The sequence below is a fragment of the Symphalangus syndactylus genome, chromosome 11, assembly GCF_028878055.3.
Source record: "Symphalangus syndactylus isolate Jambi chromosome 11, NHGRI_mSymSyn1-v2.1_pri, whole genome shotgun sequence".
Classification (NCBI taxonomy): domain Eukaryota; kingdom Metazoa; phylum Chordata; class Mammalia; order Primates; family Hylobatidae; genus Symphalangus; species Symphalangus syndactylus.
This window is the reverse complement of record NC_072433.2, coordinates 37856010-37879303: the sequence shown is the minus strand read 5'-3', so window position 1 is coordinate 37879303 and position 23294 is coordinate 37856010. Positions and strand designations below refer to the sequence as shown.

The following is a 23294-nucleotide window of genomic DNA, read 5'->3' as shown; positions in this document are numbered from 1 at the left end:
AAAAAGATGGAAGCCTTTAGATTGAAAAAAAAGATAGAAGTCTTTAGATTGAATGGATCTATCAACTGCCGAGTAAGTTAAATATAAAGACCCACACTTGGCTGGGCACGGGTGGCTCACGCCTGTAATCCCAGCACTTTGGGAGGCCGAGGCAGGTGGATCACGAGGACAGGAGATCAAGACCATCCTGGCTAACACAGTGAAACTCCATCTCTACTAAAAATCCAAAAAATTAGCCAGGTGTGGTGGCGGGCACCTGTAGTCCCAGCTACTCGGGAGGCTGAGGCAGGAGAATGGCGTGAACCTGGGTGGAGGAGCTTGCAGTGAGCCGGGATTGTGCCACTGCACTCCAGCCTGGGAGACAGCGAGACTCCGTCTCAAAAAAAAAAAAAAAAAAAAAAAAAGACCCACACTTAAGCTTTTTTTGGAAACATTTACAAGGAAGAAAAGAAAATTGTTCTAACAAACAAAACAGATTAATCAACTTTGGCTGCCATAGCAAAATACCACAGACTGGGGAGTTTAAACAATGGAAATTTATGTCCTCACAGTTCTGGAGGCTGGGGAAGGAAGAGAGTAATAGGAGAAAGTAAGCAGTAAAGAAATAAAAGTTTTTAATATTTTTTGCTGGGAGGATTTAGGAAGTGATTGACTCTAAATATCAGTATGTCTCTTAAACTGCATCAATGCATCAATCTATGCATTAGCAATAAAAAATAGGATGAATAATTTCAAACTATTGTAGAAGAAAAAATGAAATGAAAAGTCATTTAAATGGAAAATCTTAGATTTAGAAACTAACATCCAGATACATGCTGCTTGTAAGATACACCTAAAGCAAAATGAGACAGAGACGTTAAAAATAAAATAATGGAAATAGCTATGTTGTGCGAATTCTAAGAAAAAGAAAGCCAAGTTGTAATAATATCAAACAAAATAGAACTCAAGGCAAAGAACAATGAAATAAAGTAGGGGGATGGAGCATCCATGTTGATAAAATATAACATCAATAGAGAAGATATCTCAGCCATGAACTTTTATGTACCCAATAACTTAGCTTCAATACAGAAAGCAAAAACTGAAGGATATACATGGAGAAAGTGTTAATCTACAATCGTGGTAAGAGACCTTGTTATTCACCTTCAGAAATCACCCAATCAAGTAGCTGTGGATCAGGGACAGTTAGAGAGAGTCTGAAGAACATACATATTAAAATTTTACAGTGTGATCTAATGGACATAGATGTTAAGAAAAGGAGACTTCACTATTTTCAGCCACACATGGAACATTCAAAAAAAATTACTCATGTAGTAGGCCACAAAGGAAACCTCAACAAACTTCATTAGAAAGAAGTCAGACAGGTTACCTTCTGGGACAAAATGTAATACAATTAGAAATTAATAACAAAAAAAGGCCAAATAATTCTATGCACCTGAGCATGGTAAATAGTTTAAAAATAACTCTTAGGTTAGCAAAGAAAAAAATATTACTATTTAGAAATGAATAACAAGGAGAGGCAATATATCAAAAACCTGAGATATATACCTAATCCATGAAAATTTATAGTCTCAAATAAAGTTCTTAGAAATGAGGAAAAAAGTGAAAGCAAGGTCAATAAGCTCTTTAATTCAAGAAGTTAGAAACAGAAAAACAAAATAATCTCAGTGAAATTAGAGGAAGATATTAATAAAGATAAAATGCAAAAATTAATTAACTAGAACACAAAAAAATCAATAGTATAGATCAATAAAACTAAAAGCTGTTTCTTTGAAAATATCAATAAATTGTAAAAGCCTGTGGCAAGACTGAGTGTGAGAATAGAGTAAGTAATGGCCACAAAAATAAACAGCATTAAGACATAATAGAGATACAATATACAAGGCACATTTTAAATTAAAGAGAATTTAGACCAAAACATTTTAAAATCTAAATGAATGAATCATTTCCTGGGAAACAATAAATCACAATAAATAATAAATCACAAAAATTGATTCAAGAAGAAAATCATGGAAGACCAATAATCGTATAAAAATTGAAATAGTAATTTAAGATCTACCCCCACTACAGTGCACCAAAGTAAGAAAGTTCTAGCAAACATTCAAAAAATCCATAATCCCATGTGATATACTATGCAGGGCATGGAAGAAGATAAAAACTACTCTAATTCATTCCATGTGGCTACCATAACCGAATACAAAAGTGGGCAAGGAGAACATGGATGAAAGGAACAAGCCAATATTATTTATGAGTAAAGATACAAAAATTCTATCTAAAGTATTAGAAATTCAAAACTAGTAAGGTGTTAGGAGCAAAAAATGTAAGGATAGTCCAACATTAGAAAGCAATTGATGTTCCTCACTAGAGTAAAATCATCTCAATAGATACTGTCAACTGATGCTAAAATTTAATATAATTTAACAACAATTTCTGCTTAAAACTAACAAATTCAACTTGTAATGTTTTTATACCATAGACCCACAGTGTACATCATAGTTATGGTAAAATATCAGAAACAATCCTTTTAAAATCAGAAACCAGGTAAAGACATCTATAATCACTATTACTTTTCAATATTGCCCTGAAAGCTTGCATAAAGACAAGAGAAAAAAATAAGAAATGTAACTCGGAAGAGAAAGAGACAAAACTGTTAGTATATGCAGTCAGTATAACCATCTATCAGAAAAATCCACAAGAACCAAATGTGAGTTAAACAAGTTGACTAGATATAAAATCAATACACAAAATTAATAATTTTAATGTACCACAGCAATGACTATGTAGAATATATATTTTTATAACCCTATTCACAAAAGGAAAAAAAAAACCTGAAAAAATACCTCAGACAAATTTCATAAGAAATGTCAGCATAAGTGGTATAAAGAGTTAGGATGTGAAGGGAAGCCTGGTTGTGATGTTACTAGGTGGAGTAGAGCTTAAATAGCTGGTTTTGTTTGTTTTGCTTTTTTAGTTTTTCTTATTATTTTGCTTCAAATGGTATTTTATTTTAAAATTTTTAATTATTATGAGTACATAGTAGATGTATATATTTATGGGGTCCATGTAATGTTTTGATGCAGGCACACAATGTGTAATAATCACATCGGGGTAATTGGGGTGTCCATCACCTCAAGCATCTATCAGTTATTTGAGTTAGAAACATTCCAATTCCACTCTTTTAGTTATTTCTAAATACACAATAAATTATTGTAGACTATAGTCAGCCTGTTGTGCTATCAAATACTAGCACAAATTCATTCTATCTAACTACATTTTTGCACCCATTAATCATCCCCAGTTTTTCCCCTGCTCCCCACTGCCCAAGCCAGCCTCTGGTAACCATCATTCTGCTCTCTATCTCCATGAGTTCAATTGCTTTAATTTTTAGCTCCCACATGTGAGTGAGAACATTCAAAATGTGTCTTTCAATACCTGCTTTTTAGGTTCTATTTCCCTTCCAATAGAACCAAGCTGAGAGAGCAAAGGCCAAAATCAAACGCCTGCCTGTTGATCCAAATGTGCCAGGCTTTGCAGGTTCAGTATTTCATTAGCAATTAAGAAAATATCTTTTCCAGAAGCAGAATGCATTGCATGCATTGGAAGTAACGGGAAGGGAGCAGAAAGAAAATTTGAGGAACATGGAAAACAAAGCCTGGAGACACGCTAAAGCTTCTCATAGTCGGTCCTGACCGAGGTGAAGCTCAGGAGTGGGAGAGGAGAGGTCTCTCCCCCTACACATGCCCCAAAAAACCAGGGTGGCCAAACAGATGGTGAAGAACATTTTTAAACCACTTTTAACACAGTAACTTTTTTTTGCCTGCTTGCTCTTTATTCCTTTAGTCAAAAGTCTTACCAGCTGTCACCATCTCAAGGAAAATGTCAGAGGCTTGTGGCTGCCTGTGCCTCTCCTCAGCTTGGTGCGGGAGAGAGGTGTGGAACCTCAGCCAGCTACAGTCCTGGCTGCAGAACTGCTGAAGTGGCCAAGGGTAGGGGGAAGGCCCCTCACAAAAATGAACCCACCATGGAGGCTCGTAGCCAATCTCTTCCTCATACAACCCCTTCCAGGGACTAAGCATGTATACTTTCCAAAGTACTTTCCCTAGGTTCTTGTCTCCTCCAGACACCCCTGAGATAAATATTATTCCCATTGCCTGGAGAGAGCAATGGCAAAGCCCGGCTTCTAGCTTTGCAATCTACCACCTGTGGATTCTTGGAACAGTTCCTTTTCTTCTCTGGACCTTAGCTTCTCCACATGCACAAGGAAATTGTCCAAATGTCCTCCAAAGTTGCTTCCAACTCTAAAGCTCTGATGCATTATCCAATACCAGTTAGACATCCCTGATCCTCCTCTCTGAATGACAGTTCTGGCTGCTGCTTCCCTGACCCCTTCCTTCTGCCCCAGGGAGAGCCCAGTATACACCAAAGAAATCAGAACATGCAAACCGCAAGAGGCTACCAAAGTCACTTCCTTAACTTTTTTTTTCCCTTCTTTTTCAAACACCAATAAGTAACTTCTTTAAATGGAAGCCAAGTAGGGCTGTTGGTTTCCTGTTGAGTCAAGAAAAAAATTTTTTTTTTGATGAGTAATTTGCTGAAACTAATCCCCCCATCTTTTAAAAGTCACACATTTAAACTGATTTAAAGAGACCTTTAAAGATGCATTTAAATTTTCTTTCCTCCTTGTTTAACTATATAATTGTTTTCACTCACAGTAATATTCTCTTGGAGGCGTATGCTTGACTTATTTAATAAATGTTTCTCCACATTTGAAATCATCCATTAGCAATAAGGAGCTTGACACTCCATTACCCACAATAAATTTCACTGCCATTAAATCGCCACATGCCGCATGGAGGAAAGGAGATACCAGGATGGCCTCTCCAAGACAGGGCAGAGTCAGAGCCCAGCATGGAGTCTGGAGTCTGCTCTGAGCCTGCCTCTCAGGTCCTTAGCCCAGCCCTGTGTTCTCCTGGCAGTCAAGGTATCCATCTAGCCTACCGTGGGGGCTGCCCCAGAGAGACAAAGTTGGGTAGGTAAATTTGCATCTAATCTAAGGCTCATCTTTCTCATTCCAGTGGGTTTGGGGGTGGGGTCCAGGCAGTGGCACCCTGTGGCTAATACTCACCTTTAGGCCATGGCATGGAGCAGGGCAAACCAGAACAGCCATCAGAGTCGCCCTTGGTCCTAACACAAAACCTCAGCATCCCAGCTGGCCTTGACACAGAGCCCCAGTCCTCTTGCACATCATGTACATGGTACAGCTGATAAAGAAAAGTCAAATGAGTTCACCACTTTCCTCTACTGTTGCCAGCTGGCTGCATTCTCAGGGGACACTGAAGCTCAGCTTGCAAGCTGATGACGTCTCTGCTTACCACCAACGGGCAGCTCCAGCGTGGAGAGAAAGAAAGAAATCATTGACTGGGAGGACCTCAGAATCAGAGCTGAAAGAGACCTCAGAGGCCGTTGATTCCAGTTCTGAAGCTTTGGTATGTCAGCATCACCTTGGGAGCTTGTTAAACGTACTCATGTCCAGCCCCACCACACACCAAGGAAATTCTAACTCAGAAGATCTGGGTGGGCCTGGATGTCTGAAGCCTCAAGAGCAGCAAATGCTAACGCATCCGGATTTTTAAAAACCAGTGATTTGGCTTCCAGTTTCTCAACACTGGCTATAAAATGTAATGAGCTGGGGCCAGGCGTGGTGGCTCATGCCTGTAATCCCAGCACTTTGGGAGGCCAAGGGGGTCAGATCACTTGAAGTCAGGAGTTCGAGACCAGCCTGGCCAATATGGTGAAACCTTGTCTCTACTAAAAATACAAAAATCAGCCGGGCATTGCGGCGCACACTTGTAGTCCCAACTACTCAGGAGGCTGAGGCAGGAGAATCGCTTGAACCCAGAAGGCGGAGGTTGCAGTGAACCGAGATTGCACAACTGCACTCCAGCCTGGGCAACAGAGTCTTGCTCTGTCTCAAACAAACAAACAAACAAACAAAAAACCCAAAACCAATGTAATGAGCTGGGGAAGGTTTAAAAATACCAATTCTGGGGCCTCATGCCACCCTGACTAATCAGGATTTCTGGCTATAAGCCCCAGGCATCAGAATTATTTAAAAGCTCCCCAAGAGATAACAATAGGCCATGAGGATTGAAAATGACTATCTGGGCAGTTTTTTTCCCTTACAGAAAGGGACTAAGGCCCAGAGAGGGGTTGGAACTTGCCCCAAGTCACACAGCAAGTGAGAAGGATTGCTGCATAGAACTCAGGTCTCCAGCAGTCTGATGTGAGCTCCTTGTGTGCACCAAGGTATACGTGGGGAAGGAACAAGTTGGGCTCAGGTTGGTTACTGGTGCCCAAGGAAGAGTGCCATGCCCTGGAAATAACTGTTACTCTTCAGGGAATCAAGCACCTAGGTTGGGTCAATGTTGCTGGTCTGGGACCACACTTCTAGCAGCAAGGGTCCAGATCCCTTTTATTTACCTCCTCCTCCCTTCGGAATCTCAGTGTCCAACTGTCAAGCAACAATTTCCAGTTTTCCAGTCTCTGCACAAAGTGAGGTCATGGAAATGAACGCACTTTGTCATCTGGACCTTAGGGAGGGATGCTAAGTGTTGTGAACGAATGGCATGTTGGGTAGATCCTGCCCAGGTTGTAAGTGTTCTGAGGGCAGTTCTGAGCCCCCTTCTCTTGTCTCTCTTGGATTGGGCTGAACAGTCAAAATGTGAAGCATGCCCAAGGCCCTGCATGGCCTTGGGCAGGTCACTTCCTTGCAAGAATCCTATCTGTAAAACTGGGATAACTAAGACTCACCTCCTAGGGTGTCATTTGGATTAAATGAGACATTGGAAGGAAAGGGCCCAGCACAGGAGGGATGTGTAAAACATAGCTGACTGTCTCAATTTCTTTACAGAGATGCCACAAACAAGGCAAAGACACTGAACTCAGGCTGCCTGGGTCCAATCTGGCTGTTTCACTTCTTAGACCTGGGGCAAGTGGTTAACTTTTCTGGCCTTGATTTTCTCTTCTGTATGATAACAGCACATGCCACAAAGGGTTGCTGTGAAGTTTAAATTAGAAAGTGCATTTAACGTGCTTAGCACAGTGCCAGGCACACAACACCGTAAGCACACCATAAACATCAGCTATTATTTTGGCTACTGTTGTTGTTACTTTGGTGCTCCCGATTCCTGGCTTCCTTTGCAGTCAGCAAGGCAAATGTTGGGAGTCTTATTCCTGGTAATGGTGGGGACTTGCATGGGACTTTTCACCTTAGGAAACAGACATATCATCATTGCAGTGAGGATTGCAAAGTATGGCCATAAGCCAGAGGGAGTTGGCTGGATTTTCAGCACCCCTAGCCTGGGACTCCAGTCCTCAGGGCAACTAGGCAATGGTGCCCTTTACATGGCAGGAAGGTATCCCCTGTTGGTGCCTTATGGAGTCTTGTTTATGCCTCTATCAGGGTACTCGTAACATCCGAGTTCAATCATTGTCTCGCCCTCCAACCAAGACCCCAGAATCCAGGGCCAGGCCTTTTTCATCTGTGTGTCCCTTTTGAAGCCTGGGAAGCAGTAGGTTCTCTAGAATGTTCACTGGATAAATGAATGAGTGAGCTAATGAATTCATATTGGAAATTTTTATTGAATTTAATAATCCTAAAAATCTTATTACCCTTTTTGGAGTTGAGCAGTGTGGTGGAGCCTCACTAACAAAGAGCAGGATCTACTACTTATCTCACGTCAGCCAGCCCCATCCAGAAAGGGAACAGTTTGGGAAGAAATAGGAGCCCACAGGATAGAGGTTTTCTGCCGGCAAAATTCTCTAATTCCATGTCTGGACCAGGGAAATTTCTCTGATGCTCTTGGAAGTACAGTATGGAAACTGTGGAGGGGGTTCCTGGAAGGAAAGTCAGGAGGAAGCCTAGACTCTGTCTTAGACTGATGTCCTGAATCCAGAGCCTCCAGACCCAGAACACTGGTCTTATGAATCAGAATGAATGCTACCATTTGCCTTTGCTTCACCATCACACAAAAGCTTGAATTTCCACTGAAACTGCAATTTAATACTTTAACATAGGGACTCCTCTATCCTAGCAGTGGTGCTGAGTTCCAACCCATTTGTTTCCCCAAAATGGGCAACATAAGCTCCTTAGAACCATTTCAGACGGTCCCAGCACCGCACAGATGGGGAAAGCAACCAAGAGGAGCTTTGCATTGCCAGGAGTATTGATGGTTGGAATGCAATTGCTTTTGCAGTGATTCAGGAGCACACTATGTTGCAAATGAACAGAAACCTGTAACTCTTGCATGATTAGGTCACTTAACTTAGTAAAAGATAGTGTCGTCCACCTCCTTGTCTTCTCCTTTAGAAGAACAGAAGGTCACAGGACTTAAAATAGACCCATAAAAGCCAAAGGTAAGTAGATAATCGAAAGAAATGTGGTAAAGTTGGTTTTCTATTGCACTGTGCACTGAGCATGAGGCAAGAGCAAAATTAATGGGCTCAAGCAAAGTTTAAATGGAGGTAGGCATCTCTCCAACATTAAGGGCTATGGGGATTTGTGAAGGTGAGAGATGTCCTTGAAATTAGTTCCACCTCTGCCCAGGCTCCTTGGAGCAGGGACCATGTAACTGTCAGATTCATGTTACCATCACCTGATACAGTCTTGCTCCCCCGGCCCATAATAGGTGTTCGACATGTGTAGATGAGTCTCCAGGATGGTGTAGAAATTACTCATAATTGAAAGAAGACTATGTTGAAAAAGAGAGAGAAGCTTTGCTAGAGGTCAACGAACTATAGCCTGTGGGCCAAATCAGCCTCAAACCATTTTTGTGCAGCTCACGAGCTAAGAATGGTTTTGACATTTTTAAATAGTTGGAAAAAATCAAAAAAAGAATATTTTGTGACAGGCAAAAATCATCAGTGTCCATAAGGTTTTATCAGAACACAGCATATTATTGATAGCTGCTTTTGTGTGTTACAATGTGAGAGTTGAGTAGTTGATAATAGAGACTATATGGCCCACAGGCCCCCAAAAATTTACCACAGGGTCTAATCCTTTACAGGCTTAATCCTCCTGTTCTAAACCTTTAAAACTGGTGAAGAGTTGGGGGAGAGTGAGATACACACAGAGAGAGAGAGAGAGAGAGAGAGGAAGGGAGAGAGAGAGAGAGTAACTTAGTAGCAGAGAAAACTGCTTAACAACCAGAATGGGTTAGTCATCTTGGGCTGCAACAACAAATTGCCATAGACTTGGTGGCTTAAACAACAGACATTTATATTCTCATGATTCTGGAGGCTGTGAAGTCCAAGATCAAGGCACCAGCAAATTCAGCATGTGGTAAGGGCTTACTTCTTGGCTTACAGATGGCCATCTTGCCCAGATCTTCCTCAGATGTCAAACAGGAGAGAGAAAGAGCACAAACACAAACCCACTCTGGTGCCTCTTTGTGTAAGAACACCAACCCCATCATGAGGGCTCTACCCTGATGATCTCATCTAAACCTAATTACCTTTCAAAGCCTCCATCTCCAAATACCATCACATTGGAGATTATGGTTTTAACATATGGATTTGGTGGGGGTGGGGGGATACATTCAGTCCACAGCACAGAGTTATTAAAAAATAATATATGTAGCCTTGAAAAGAAGTGTTTTCTCTCACTGGAAGTGTCTGCAGATAGACACGCACTTCTCAGAGATGCTTTTAGAAGTTTCAAGAATTAGGACAGGGAGCAGGCAGACAATCTTTAAACCCCTTCCAGCCCTGAGGTGTCCAGAGCTTATGACTCAGACATAATTGAGGCCAGAAGGTGCCAAGGTGACTCTCTGGTCTAGGGGTCTCTTATGCCTTTGGGTTTTCACATCACATTCTCCCTGCTCTGCCTGTCCTATGGGAAGCTTTTCTAATTACAATAAGCTGGAGGATCCACTGAAGATCATTCATCTATCCATCAGGTAGGCATAGCCAGAGATACTGGACTATAAATTCTGAACGTATTTGTTAAACCTAAGCAATAGCAGTTGCTGAGAAGGGGAAAGTTATTTCTTTATTCACCACGTCTCAAAGCTTTTGATATGAGTCAGTCTTCAAACATAAAGATGACTTTGCAGTTGCAGATGGTTTTCTGTGGCTTTTTCTCTATGAGACCACTATTTCTCATTTGAAGCCAGAAGAGACTGATGGACTTGCAGTTCTGGCCTTCCATCTCAAAGGGCTCTACAAGCCATCTTAACTTAAACATTTTCCTTTTGGTATCAACACCAGCCGGATTTGGAGTTAGGCATTGTAGTGGCGATAGGCATGGAAGCTGTTCTTTTGTTTGTTTGTTTTTGGTTTGTGACAGCATCTCACTGTTGCCCAGGCTGGAGTGCAGTGGCATGATCTTGGCTCACTGAAACCTCTGTCTCCTGGGTTCAAGTGATTCTCCTGCCTCAGGCTCCCAAGTAGCTGGGATTATGGGCCTGTGCCACTACACTCAGCTAATTTTTTTGTATTTTTAGTAGAGATGGGGTTTCACCATGCTAGCCAGGCTGGTCTCAAACTCCTGACCTCAAATGATCCACCTGCCTTGGCCTCCCAAAATCCTGGAATTATAGGCATGATCCACCACACCTGGTGAGGCTGTTCTTTTTTTTTTTTTTTGAGACAGAGTCTTGCTCTGTCACCCAGGCTGGAGTGCAGTGGCACGATCTCCGCTCACTGCAAGCTCCGCCTCCCGGGTTCACGCCATTCTCCTGCCTCAGCCTCTCCGAGTAGCTGGGACTACAGGCGCCCGCCACCACGCCCGGCTAATTTTTTGCATTTTTGGTAGAGACGGGGTTTCACCGTGGTCTCGATCTCCTGACCTCGTAATCTGCCCGCCTCGGCCTCCCAAAGTGCTGGGATTACAAGCGTGAGCCACCGCGCCCGGCCTGAGGCTGTTCTTTAATCCTGTTCTACCTAATGAACAGTCATTGATGTGGGCAAATGAGGGAAAGCCACAGAAGAGAGCAAAGAGCAGGCTGAGCAGCTCCCCAGATAGCTCAGAGTAACCCTGGGGAATCAAAGTGGCTGGAGAAGAGGCTGATGTGGTTTACAATTTTTTCTGTCATTTCAGATGGTGTAAGAGTCAGGTTTTACTGTAATAATGCTGTGTAACAAATAACCCCAAAATCCTAATGGTTCACAATACTAAGCATTCATTTCATACTCATAGGTCAACTGTAGTTTGGCTGTTTTCAGCTAGGTTTAGCAGAGCTCCACAAACTAGACTAGACCCATGCTTTGGGATGTTTCAGATCTCTTCTCTGTGTCTTCCCCCAGGATGGGACATGTTCTCATAATGCAGAGCAGAAGCTACAAGGGAGCTGGAAGAAACTCACTTAAGATCTCAGCTTGGAATTTGCACTATGTCACTTCTGCCCACATCCCATTGGCCAAAGCAAACCATATGACCAAGCCCAAAATCAATGGTGCAGGGAGGTATACTAGAGCTATGGATAATCCATGGCTAGGACATAGAGGAAAGAAAGAATTATGGAGAAATAATACATCTAACACAGGGGGTGACCTAATGTCCCTTTACTTCACAAACTTTGCTGAAATGCTGCAAGAAAATCAAGATCCTTTTCCAGACTCATTTAATAGAGCTCAGGGATTATAAAGAAATTTTGGTTTGAGATGGAAAGCATGAGTGTACAGACCATTATTCTGAATACCACTGGTCTCATGGATCCCAGGAGATAACAGAAGTTTATGGGAATTGGGGCTGAATCCTCTAGAACTTAAAGAAAAAACACCAAGCCCACATGAATGCAGTTTCTCCTATCTCCATATCCTTTGAAGACTCTATTTAACCATTTAGTCTGCTTGCAGTTCACCAAGATTGTATCTTGTAAGTGTTTTCACCATCAGTTAACATGTGATAGATTATTTCTGAATACCCAGGATAATAACAAAATAAACAAAAAAGTACAGTCCTTTTTATGTGCTTGCTTCTTAACAGTTTACAAAATGTTTTTACCTACATGATCTCCTTTAACACTAACAACCATCCTTCCAAATAAATGAAGGGAACACAACAAAAGGAAGATAACTCCATTTTAAGAAGGTTTTAAAAAGGTAAGTGATGTGCCCAAGTTCACAGGCAGGTATTAAAGGTCTGGGACTGGAGATGAGATTTCCTAACCCCTGGCCCTCTCTCCCTGCTCCTCTCCAGCCACACCCACCTCTGTGATTTTCCTTGGGCACCACAAACGTGCTTCCCTTTCAAGGTATTTGCACCTTAAGCTCCCTCTGTCTAGAATGCCGTTCCTCCAAATAGACCAGGGGTTGACTTTCTCACTGTGTTCTGTTCTCTGCTCGATGGTGCCAACTTCAGAGGTGTCTGAGCACCCTGCCTACAATTATGCGTCTCATTACCCTCTATGGTTTCGCTGTCCTTTGCTTTTCTGCATAAGGTTCATCACTCTGTGACGATACATTCTACACGGAGATGTCTGCTTGTGTATTATCTGTCTCTCTTCTGAAATGGGAGCTTCACAAGGGCAGGAAGCTTGTCTGTTCACTGCAGTATCTAGCAGTACCCTGAAATAGGAATGGTACATGGCAAATGCTCAGTAAATATTTTTTGAATGAATGAAATAAATGAGTAAATTAGCTTTAGTACTTTCTCTCTCCAGACATAACCCTCTCTGACGCCTCACCTATGGTAGGTGCCAAACTTTGCCAGAACTCTCTATGAGCTTCACTCAACCTTTAAGAAGAACTGAGTCCCAAGACACTATCAACGATGTTCCAACCCCACTTTAGGCCCTTCCAGTGGCTGTTCTGGTAACACTGTATGATCAGCAGCCTGGATCAGAGGTTTGAGGAGCCAAACCAGAGTTCAGGAGGACCAGCATCTTGCGTCCCTGGAGCAGAGGTCTTGAGACAAAGTCCTGGCAACTGGCATCTGCACCAGAAGCGTGTGATAGGCTGGATTGATGCTCTAGGATCTCTTCATAAGCATGGCTTCCTTAAGCCAGTTTGCTACTTGGCTTCAGTCCCCAAAAAGCTCCTGCTAAGAGACCCCACTAACCCTGAGGATTTCCTTGAGCACAGGAAGTACATAATCTTGCTTTGTCCCAGGCCCATCCTGTTGAAAGCAAATGAAGACCCATCTTGACCACCCCATGCAGTGGGAAGCAGACCCTCTCCCCTGCCAGTGTCAGCCTTGGTCCACTAAGGGTTATTATGCCACTACTCAACAGAAACCCAACCCCCACCACAGGATTTTAAAGTAGAAAAGAAACACTTGTTAAATAGTCTCTATCGCTATCCAAACATCAAGATACATAACTCACATTACAAGCACAGTACATCTCACATATATGCAACCACCAGCCATGTGACCTTGGCCGGACATCAAAAGCTTTCACTTCTCAAGAGCTTCAGTATCCTTCAATATCCACAAAACGGGAATCTGTCTCAACACGTTGCTAGAAAGATGCCGAGAGATGATGTTTGATTCTCTAATGTATCTCTAGTGATTTACTTAACGGGTTAGTTTAGCTCTTTCCATTTCAGTTTCCTCTGTCATAAAAATGGGAAAGCTAAATAAATACTGAAGTTCCTGCCAGCTCTAAATGTCTATAAAATGTCATCAGATTGTTCAATGAATTTGATAAGCTTGCCAAAGATTTTATTTCTGATACAATAAAATACATAGTACATTGTAAACATTTTAATTAGTAGAACTGATTGTATAATTTACATGATGTACATTGCATTATGTCAAATACATGTGTGATAATACACCTCAAAATTGTGACAATGTGTGACCCACATAATAAAAACAACTATTCCTTCCAGTTCACACGCCCAACGCCTAATTTGATTTGGAGATTAAAAAAGCATGGAAATTACCAATTGTCTCATGGTTACAGTGTTTTAAAATACCAATTGCCTTGTAAAATGGATCTGGGGACAATTTACAGCAACCCAGGATCATCGGAGGGCAGGAAGATGCCATTTCAACAGTCTTATCCTTTCCTGGTGCCTGCATCGGTCTAGATATGAGAGCAGGACGTGTCCAGCCTCCAAGGGAGTGGCGTAGGATTTAGTACAACAATCTTCACTGACTTAGACCAAGAACAGCCTTGGATTGCATGGGTGGCAGATCTCAGGGCCAACAGAGGAAGAGCTTTCCAGCATCAAATCCCCACCAAAATGTGAGCTCCACAAGGGGAGGGACTGAGTCTATTTGCTTACCACATAATGCTTGGCACACAACAGGTAGTCAACACTTATTTTTGGAAGGGAAGGAACAATAAGGTATTACAAAGATCCCAGAGGAGCCCAAGCCATAGGCAAGATGACCTCTTGGTGGGGATATTGCCAAGAGAAGCCTGGCATTCCTGGGGACCGGGGATCTAGGTCTTTATGAATCCTGAGATTCCACCAAGACCTGCAAAGATGAACACAAAATGGGGAGCCGAGGAGAGACAAGACCGTCTCTCTTTCTCATTTAGGTCCAAAGAGTGATGATGGATATGATATTGGCTGAGTTGTACTCAGCTGGGTGATTTCTTTTCTGGAACAGGGACTTTCGGAAGCAAATTTACATCTGAAGCTGGGCTGCTGGTGAAATGAATGACAGAGTTCAGCCCAGGCTGGGTAAAGCACGGGCTAAACTATAAGCATGGTCTCAAGAAGAATCAAAGCTTGGCCTCTATATTAGCTTCCTAAGGCTGCCATAACAAAGCACCACACCCTGGGTGGCTTAAAACAACAGAACTGTATTCCCTCACAGTTCTGGAAGCCAGAAGTCTGAAATCAAAGTGACATCTGGGCCTTGTTCCCTCTGAAAGATCTAGGTAAGAATCTTCCTTGCCTCTTTTGAGCTTCTGGTGGTTTTCATGGCATCCCTTGGCTTGCAGCTGCGTCACTCCGATCTCTGCCTCTGTCTTCATAAGGCCTTCTGCCTGTGTGTCTGTGTTACTCTGTCCAAATTTCCCTCTCTTATACGGACAGCAGCCTTGGATTAGGATCTACCTTAACCCAGTATGACCTCATCTTAACTAAACTAATTACATGTGCAAAGATCCTATTTTCAAATAAAGCCATATGCTAAGGACTCAGTGAACATGAAGTTTTGGGAGACAATATTCAACTCAGCACAGCCTCCGAGGATTATAATGGGACACTCACCCTGTGGGAGCTTGGCTGGATCTCAGAGCCTAAGCACTCCAACGGCAATGTTTGCCCTTCTGGGGCTCTCAAACCCCTTCTGCCATTAATGTGCTGGCCTCAGGGGAGGGTGGCACTGTGCCTCCTTTACACACACACAGAGAGAGAGAGAGAGAGAGAGAGAGAGAGTTAGATAGTAGACAATCTGATGGTTCTTTTAAGTTCAGAGGGAAAGCCCTGCCATCTCCACAGGGCAGAGACCCTACAAGATTCTCACCTCCTACAGTGACCACAAGGGTGTGGATATGGCTGAAGTCATATGAATCCAAGACAAGGAGACCACTGAAGCCAGCATCCCTGCTCCTGACCTCCCTGGATGCTCTAGCAGTCTCTGCAAAACAGTCCTGGCCCCACCTCCTCCCCATAGGGCTATGGCTTGGTTCTTGTCTCCACAGACAAACCAGTAAGCCTCAGAAGGGATGCACGAGGTTTGTGTGTGTGTGTGTGTGTGTGTGTGTGTGTGTGTACCTGTGTGCGTGTGCTCAGTGCTCTCCTGGAACTGCTTAGCCCTGAGATGGCAAGGGGTTAAGGGAAGAGAGTGAGTAGAATCAGAACACAAGAGGACCTCTCCCTCCTTCCGGTAACCAGTGGAATGCTGCTCTGCCAGTTCCATGTGATTAACCTGAACTGCCTCTTCACTGAGGGATGAGCAGACCTTAAAAAGCCAGGTAATGTGGCGCGTGCCTGTAGTCCCAGCTACTCAGGAGGCTGAGGCAGGAGAATCTCTTGAACCCGGGAGGCGGAGGTTGCAGTGAGCTGAGATCGCGCCACTGCACTCCAGCCTGGCGACACAGCGAGACTCCATCTCAAAATAAATAAATAAGCCAGCTAATGTAAGATAATTGTTCCAACAAAATATAGTCTATGAAAGAGATTGGAAAAGAAAGTGGGGTTAATGGTTAATAATTATGCTGCTGAAAATCTAGGCAGCAGCTCCCAACCCAAACATTTAGCACTGAGTAAAACTCCCAAGTGCCCACTGCTGCCTGATCCCCATGCATCTCCCAGCAAGCCTGGAGGATGAACCTTCGGGAATCACCTTCCCCACTTTATAGATGGGAATATGGATCCTTGGAGATCATAATATGGCTAGCAAGAAGTGGCTCCTTCAAGGATATCCAAAGAGCCCGTTTCATTTACAGAAAAGGAAAATGAGGTACAGAGAAGGTGATGCATTGGAACAAGGTCACACAGCTGCTAAGATGCCGAGTCAGAATTGAACCCAAGTTTGCCTGGCTCGAAATCCAGGGCTCTTTCCACAATGCCCCGTGATGATGTGGTTTTGTGGCTTGCTCAGTTTCCCATGGCTAGTGGGTAACATCACGGGGTCTTAACTAAAACGAGGGTCTTTCCCCTTCTTGTCCAGCCTCCTTTCCCACTTCATACTTCTAAGACTCAAAGAGAGGATCACCTGATCACCAGCTCAGCCTTCCCCTTCTTGTTTCACTCTCACTGATGGCCACTCCAGGACCCTCCCCAAGGAGACCTGGCGGGTCCATGTGGGAAGAATGGGAGACCCCATGACTAAGCACTTATTGGAAGGACAAGTCCTTGCCTTTACTACACCACCAGGCTGTGTTCTCAAACTGGGCCAGACATTTGTTATTTTGCATCAGCTCTAAATGCTGAATAGCAGAGAAAAAGTGGGACACTTTGGAACTGGCTTTCCTCAGTGCCAACAAAGTGCCATTATTTTAACTTCATTTGTGCGGTACAAATGAGAAGGAGATAAATGTCGTGTTCCAGCCAGAGTCTATTAGTGGGTATCAACTGTAACACGGAAAGATTGTACAATCTGGCCATGTTAGAGAAGCGGAAGGAAAACTACACCCAAGATCTTAGCTCTTACATTCCTTCTACCTGGGATTTCTGAAAAGTGAAGCAAGATAAAAATGCAGACAGTGAATTACATACCTACAGCCACTTGCCTATACTTTTTCCTCAAATTAAATACTAATTCTAGCTGGGTGACCTTGGATATGTCCCAGGTAACCTCTTGAGGTTACTCAAGGTTACCCAGTTAAAATTAGTATTTAATTTGAAGAAAAAGTATAGACAACTGGCTGGAGGTATGTAATTCACTGTGAGCATTTAATTTTAAATTTTCTCATCTGCAAATTTAAGACAATATCTGACCTGCCCACTACACCATTTTTGTATGAGAATTAAAGAAGCAAATGCAAGGAAAATTGCAACTGTTCCATAAATGTTATTAATTATGCACTACACATAATATACACACAAAATAATTATGCAGCTAAGCAATTTGGAAGCATATTATAAGTGTATAATTCAAAATATAATATATTGATGTTTTACATTCCTGATGTTACTTGCTTGTATAATAATCCTGTGAGATCCAATAGAAGAGAGGAAGGAATGTTTAAACCTCTATTCTTTTTGTTTCGTTTCAAAACATTTTCGTTCAAATATAGAGCATGTCATATAGAGAAGTACTTGATGAATTTTTCCAAAGTGAATACATTCCTATCACCAGCAGCCAGAGTCATAATTAGGATATTATCAGCTCCTCAGAAGCTCCACACTCAACTGTTAAATTAAACTAAATTTGGCCTGAGGATATCTCCATACTTGAGTCTTTATATAATGAACTGCAACCTATCTTAGCAGGTAAGCTCACTGAAAGCCTAACTTAGGAGTATGCTTTTGTAACAAACAGCTGAGTCTCAGCCAATCACAGCAGCCAAGCTTCAGTCAATCACAGGTGCCCCACTGATCAGGCCACGTTCAAATAAGGCAAATGCTGAGCTGTAACCAATGGAACTGCTTCTGTACCTCACTTTCCTATTCTGTCCATAAATGCTGTCTGACCCCATTGCAGGCTGGAATTCTCTGAATCTGTTCTGGTTTTGAGGGCTGTCTGATCATTATTTTGTGTGCAAATTGTTCTTTGCTCAACTAAACTCTGTTAAGTTTTAACCCACTCCCTTCAGGCTGGACTGTTTCCCCACCAGAGGAAGTCCCCAAAGGCTTCACTCCCAGGACAATAATTTACTAATCTCCACCCCCCCCAACCAAAAAATAATAATAATAATAATATTTCTTCATTAGGGATTTCAAACCAAGTCTGACAGATCTCCATGTACAAACCTGTTTAATTGACACTTTTAGTTTGTCTAAAGTTTTTCTTTTAACAGATTGATGTCAAAGTGGTGTCCAGAGTAGAACTCCAATGACCCCCCAGGAGCCCTGAGTGAAGGCACAGTTACCCACCTGGGCCCATTGTGCCCTTTGACTTCTCACAGCAACTAGGATCATGAGTAAGTTCTCTCCCAGATTCCGAGCTCCATGAACTTGTATTTTGAGCTCTCCAAGTTTGAGTGTTTTTGATCTAGACTGGGTTAGGAAGTCACAAAAGAAACAGGACTGGGTTCTTAAGGAGGCCTCAAGTATCTGACTAGGTCAGACAGAAACCATACTGGGTTCAGTAGGTAAGGTTCCCAGAAGACAGGGAATCATGAGTTCATCTGTATCCAAGGAATCTAGAATGCCTCCATCTGGAACTCCAGCCAATTTCATGTATAAAAACTACAGGCCTGGAACCCGTGCTTTTCTAGAGAAATGGATGAACCTTACCAAAGGTATTATAGAGTTACAGTGGTGGCAATAGGAAGTTTTAACCTAGGTAAAATTGTTCACTTGCGAGATGCATTAGAAAAGAAGGAATCAAAAATGCCGCAAAAACAAAGAGATGTATTTTTTATTGGTACACAGAGACTTCCAAAAAACTAAATGAATCAAACATTGCATCTCTAAAAGACTCTTTATAAAAGGCAAACAGGTGCCCATCTTCACAGCTACAACAATTACAGGGACCACACACACACACACACACACACACACACACACAAGGCAAAGGTACATATATATATATTATTTTTTTTTAGACAGTCTCACTCTGTCACCCAGGCTGGAGTGCAGTGGTGCAATCTCAGCTCACTGCAACCTCCACCTCCCAGGTTCAAGCAATTTTCCCACTTCAGCCTCCTGAGTAGCTGGAATTACAGGCACCTGCCACCACACCTGGCTAGTTTTTGTATTTTTAGTAGAGATAGGCTTTCGCCATGTTGGCCAGGCTGGTCTCGAACTCCTGACCTCAAGTGATCTGCCCACCTCGGCCTCCCAATGTACTGGGATTACAGGTGTGAGCCACTGCACTAGGCCCTTTTTTGTATATGTTTTAAATCAAAACCAAGGGGTCCCAAACTGGAGAGTTCTGTGTCCCCAGATGTCTGCCTTTATTATAAACAGCCAGCCCCCTGGAAAATATATTGTCCATTTTTACACCAGCCATCTGATGGACCCACTCCCTTTGGGGTGCACTGTTTCCCCACCAGAGGAAGCCCCCAAAGTCTTTGCTCCCACAATAATCTACTAATCTCCCAGAAAAAAAAAAAATATTTTTTCATTAGGGATTTCAAATGAAGTCTGAAAGGTCTCCATGTCCAAACCTGTCTAATTGACACTTTGACCATTGTTTGGAAAATATTTGTAAGAATTAGTCCACTTCGTTTTTCTGTTTGATCCCACTTCTCCCATGGGAACCTTTCAGTCAGCTAATGCCCCTCTTCTAACCCACTGCTGACAAAGTGTTCTAACAACTGTTCCCTTTTTTTTCTTGTCATGATCTTTGGTATGCCTCAGAACTCTTTCCTGGAAAAAAAAAATAAACAATCAACTGGTCTATCATTCAGTCTTAAAAACAGATAGAAAAGAATGGAAGCAGTCTCTGACTACAAGGCAAGATTAGAAGTATCCATGCTGAGTCCAGGCATGCAAAATGCTTGGCCTAGTCTTCAGTGGGAACCACTCACTTAGTATTCTAGTTAAAAGACACAGGCTGAGCTGGGAAACCGCCGATTTAGTCAAATTAGTCTACAAAATATGCCTTTCTGGCATAAGGACTATTTTCAGCTGGTTATTTTGAGACCCTTTTGTAAGAAAGTTTTACATCTATACAGAAAATTGTCATTTGAAAGAGTGTCTCCCTCCCTGCACTGGGAAGAGAGGGAGGACTAAGTCACTAGAAACCCTTACAATGGAGAAGGCATTGGCTTAGATTTACATAAGAAGACTTATCTTTGTTTAAGATGCTTTTTCTGGCCATCTTGTCTTAACTGGGCCTTAACCTATGCGCTTCTTTCTTGGTTTAGGCAAACAATAATATTTAGGCCTGAAACCTAAATGCTATGCTTTTGAGATGTAAAATTCCTACCTTGTTTTACCTAAAAGCCATCCATTAGGAAATACAAATTTAGGATAGAAAAACTTTAGATGGTTATTACAAACAAGGTGAGTAAAATGGACAGTTATGGAGTTAAAAGAAAGGTTTTAATACAACACTATTGAAGGTTGGATTGACCAAAGGGAGTCCCTGCTGGTCCCCTAACATAAGGCCCCAAATCAGCCTGATCCATTTATCCAAGTTTGGAGAAAGTTAAAAAGCCAAAAAGTAGAGATAATAATGAACGACGTTGCTAACAATGGCTTACAGAAGTAACCAGGCAGGTCAGTTTAGAAAAGGGCACAGGTTCTTTGCCTCAGTCTCCTCACTGGAATGGCCAAAATGGTCAGGAGATTGTCAATCAAGAAAATGTTCCGACAAGTCTCAATCATTTTAGGAGCTTTATTTGCCAAAGTTAAGGACATGCACCCAGGAGACATGTCAATGCCTTTCTCCGAAGATGACTGTGAGGGCTCCAAATTTACAGGGGAAAGGGTGAGATATTAAGATGTACACAATTTTCATGTAATAGGCAGGTGGGAAAAATAATCGTTCATGCCTTTGTCTGGCTCAATGAATCTGCATTTTTTTACATAAGACGACATAGACAAAGGGGGCAGAGGAAAAATGCAGGGAATCTGCATTTTTACATAAGCTAACATAGACAGAATGGGGCAGGGAAACAATCAGATATGCATTTGTGCCAGGTGGGCGGTGGGGAGGGGGTGACTGCACCTGTAAAGATAAGCTATCAATTTACTTGCCATGGTGAATTTTAACAGAAACACCTTAGGGTAAAGATCTTGGAGCTTGCTAGGAAATTCTTTATGGGGAAGGCATGTAGCTTTTCATTTTGTAGCCACCTTATTTAGGAACCAAAAGGAGGAGGCAGGTTTGCATGACCCAGTTCCCAGCTTAACTTTTCCCTTTGGCTTAATAAGTTTGGGGTCACAAGATTTATTTTGCTTTCACAAGTTAAAGAAGAGAGATATCCTCACAATAAGTGACTTTTGGGAAGGATGAAAGGGGTCTTGGAGGAAGAGATGATGGTTTGTGGCAAGGTCTGTCTGGATGGGATGAAGTCTCCTCTCCTCTGGTAAAAGTTAACCTTCCCTGGTTGCTGAGACTCCCTGTAGGGAGGACTGATAACAATTAAGTTCCTCTAGGAGAATCTGTCCTTAGGCAGATAAAACGAATTCAGAAAGCCTCACCCTTCTTACCTATTGGTGATCAATACAGCAAAGCAACTTATTTTGGGGTGGTCTGAGTCCATTTTATGTGGCTATAACAGAATATCTGAGACTGGGTAGTTTATAAAGAAAAGAGGTTTACCTACCTCACAGTTCTGCAGGATGGAAGTACAAGAAGCATGGCACCAGCATTCATTCAGCTTCTGATGAGGGCCATGTGCGTGGTCAAAACATGGCAGAAAAAGTCAAAGGGAAAGCTGACGCGTGTGAAAAGGTAAAACCCAAGGGGTGTCCTTGCTTTATAACAACTTGCTCTCAAGAAACTAGTCTGTTCCTACGACAGCAAGAACTCACTGACCCCTACAGGAAGGCGTTAATCTATTCGTGAGGGATCTGTCCCCATGACCCAAACACCTTCCACCAGGCCCCATCTCCCAACACTGCCACATTGGGGATCCAATTTCAATATAATTTTGCCAGGGATAAACCACAGCATTCCACCCCTGGTCCCCCAAAACTTATATCATTCTCACATACCAGATAGAATCACTTCACTCCAATAGTCCCAAAAGTCTTAATTCATTTCAGCATCAACTCGAAAGTCCAAAGTCTCATCTGAGACTCAAGGCAAGTTCCAACTTGAACCTACACAATCAAAAACAAGTTATTTACTTCCAACATACAATGGTGGAATGACATTGGGTACACATTTCCATTGCAAAAGGGAGAAATTGGCCAAAAGAAGAAAGGAGTAACAGGCCCCATGCAATTTTGAAATCTAGCAGGGCAGACATTAAATCTTGAAGCTCCAGAATAATCTCTTTTCACTCCACATCTCCTTCAACTCCATCCTGGGTACATTGGTGCAAGAGGTGAGCTCCCAAGGCCTAAGACAGCTGACCCTCATGGCTTTGCTGAGTGCAGACCACATACCTACTCACTCTCACAGGTTGGAGTCAAATGCCTGCAGCTTCTCCAGGCCGAAGTTGCATGTTGCCAGTGGCTCTATAATTCTGGAGTCCCAGTGGTGGCCCCGCCCCTGCAGAACCACTAGGCATTGCCCAGGTTGGGGCTTTCTGGGATGGCTGTGTCCCCACAGCAGGTTTCTGCCTGGTCTCCCAGGCTTTCCAATACATCCTCCAAAATCCAAGTGGAAGCAGCTAAGCCTCCACAGCTCTTGCATTCTGGGCACTTGCAGACTTAACAATACATAGAAGCCCTCAGGCTTATCCCTTGCATCCTCCAGAGCAGTGACACAAGCTGCATATGGGGCTGCTTGAGCCACAGCTGGAATAACTGCTGAACACTGTGCTGGAATTTGAGGAGCAGAATCCTGAGGCAGTGCAGGACAGCAGTGCCCCAAACCTGTGCCCCCAAATCATTCTGCCCTCTCAGGCCTCTGGGATTGTGATGGAAGAGACAGCCCGAAAGACTTCTGAAATGCCATTAGGATGTCTTTTCCATTGTCTTGACAATTAGGAACTGGCTTCCTTCTATCACTACTAATCTCTTTAGCAACCAGTTACTCAGCCACACCCTTAGATTCCACTCCTGAAAATATTCTTTCATTCTCTACCACATGGCCAGGCAATAAATTTTCCAAATTTTTATACTCTGCTTCCTATTTAATTATAAGCTCCTCCATTAGGTCA

General features: G+C 42.7%; 1 protein-coding gene across 1 annotated transcript in view; it reads right to left on the bottom strand.

The window, feature by feature from the left end:
- The window catches only part of CES5A (carboxylesterase 5A), a 110562-nt gene extending 105304 nt beyond the window's left edge, over positions 1-5258 (bottom strand). Inside the window, 1 exon segment of the mRNA XM_055299332.2 lies at positions 5123-5258. Within this exon segment, the coding sequence (XP_055155307.1) occupies positions 5123-5164 (42 nt within the window). The 5' untranslated portion in view covers positions 5165-5258.
- Between the last annotated feature and the right edge of the window lie 18036 nt (positions 5259-23294).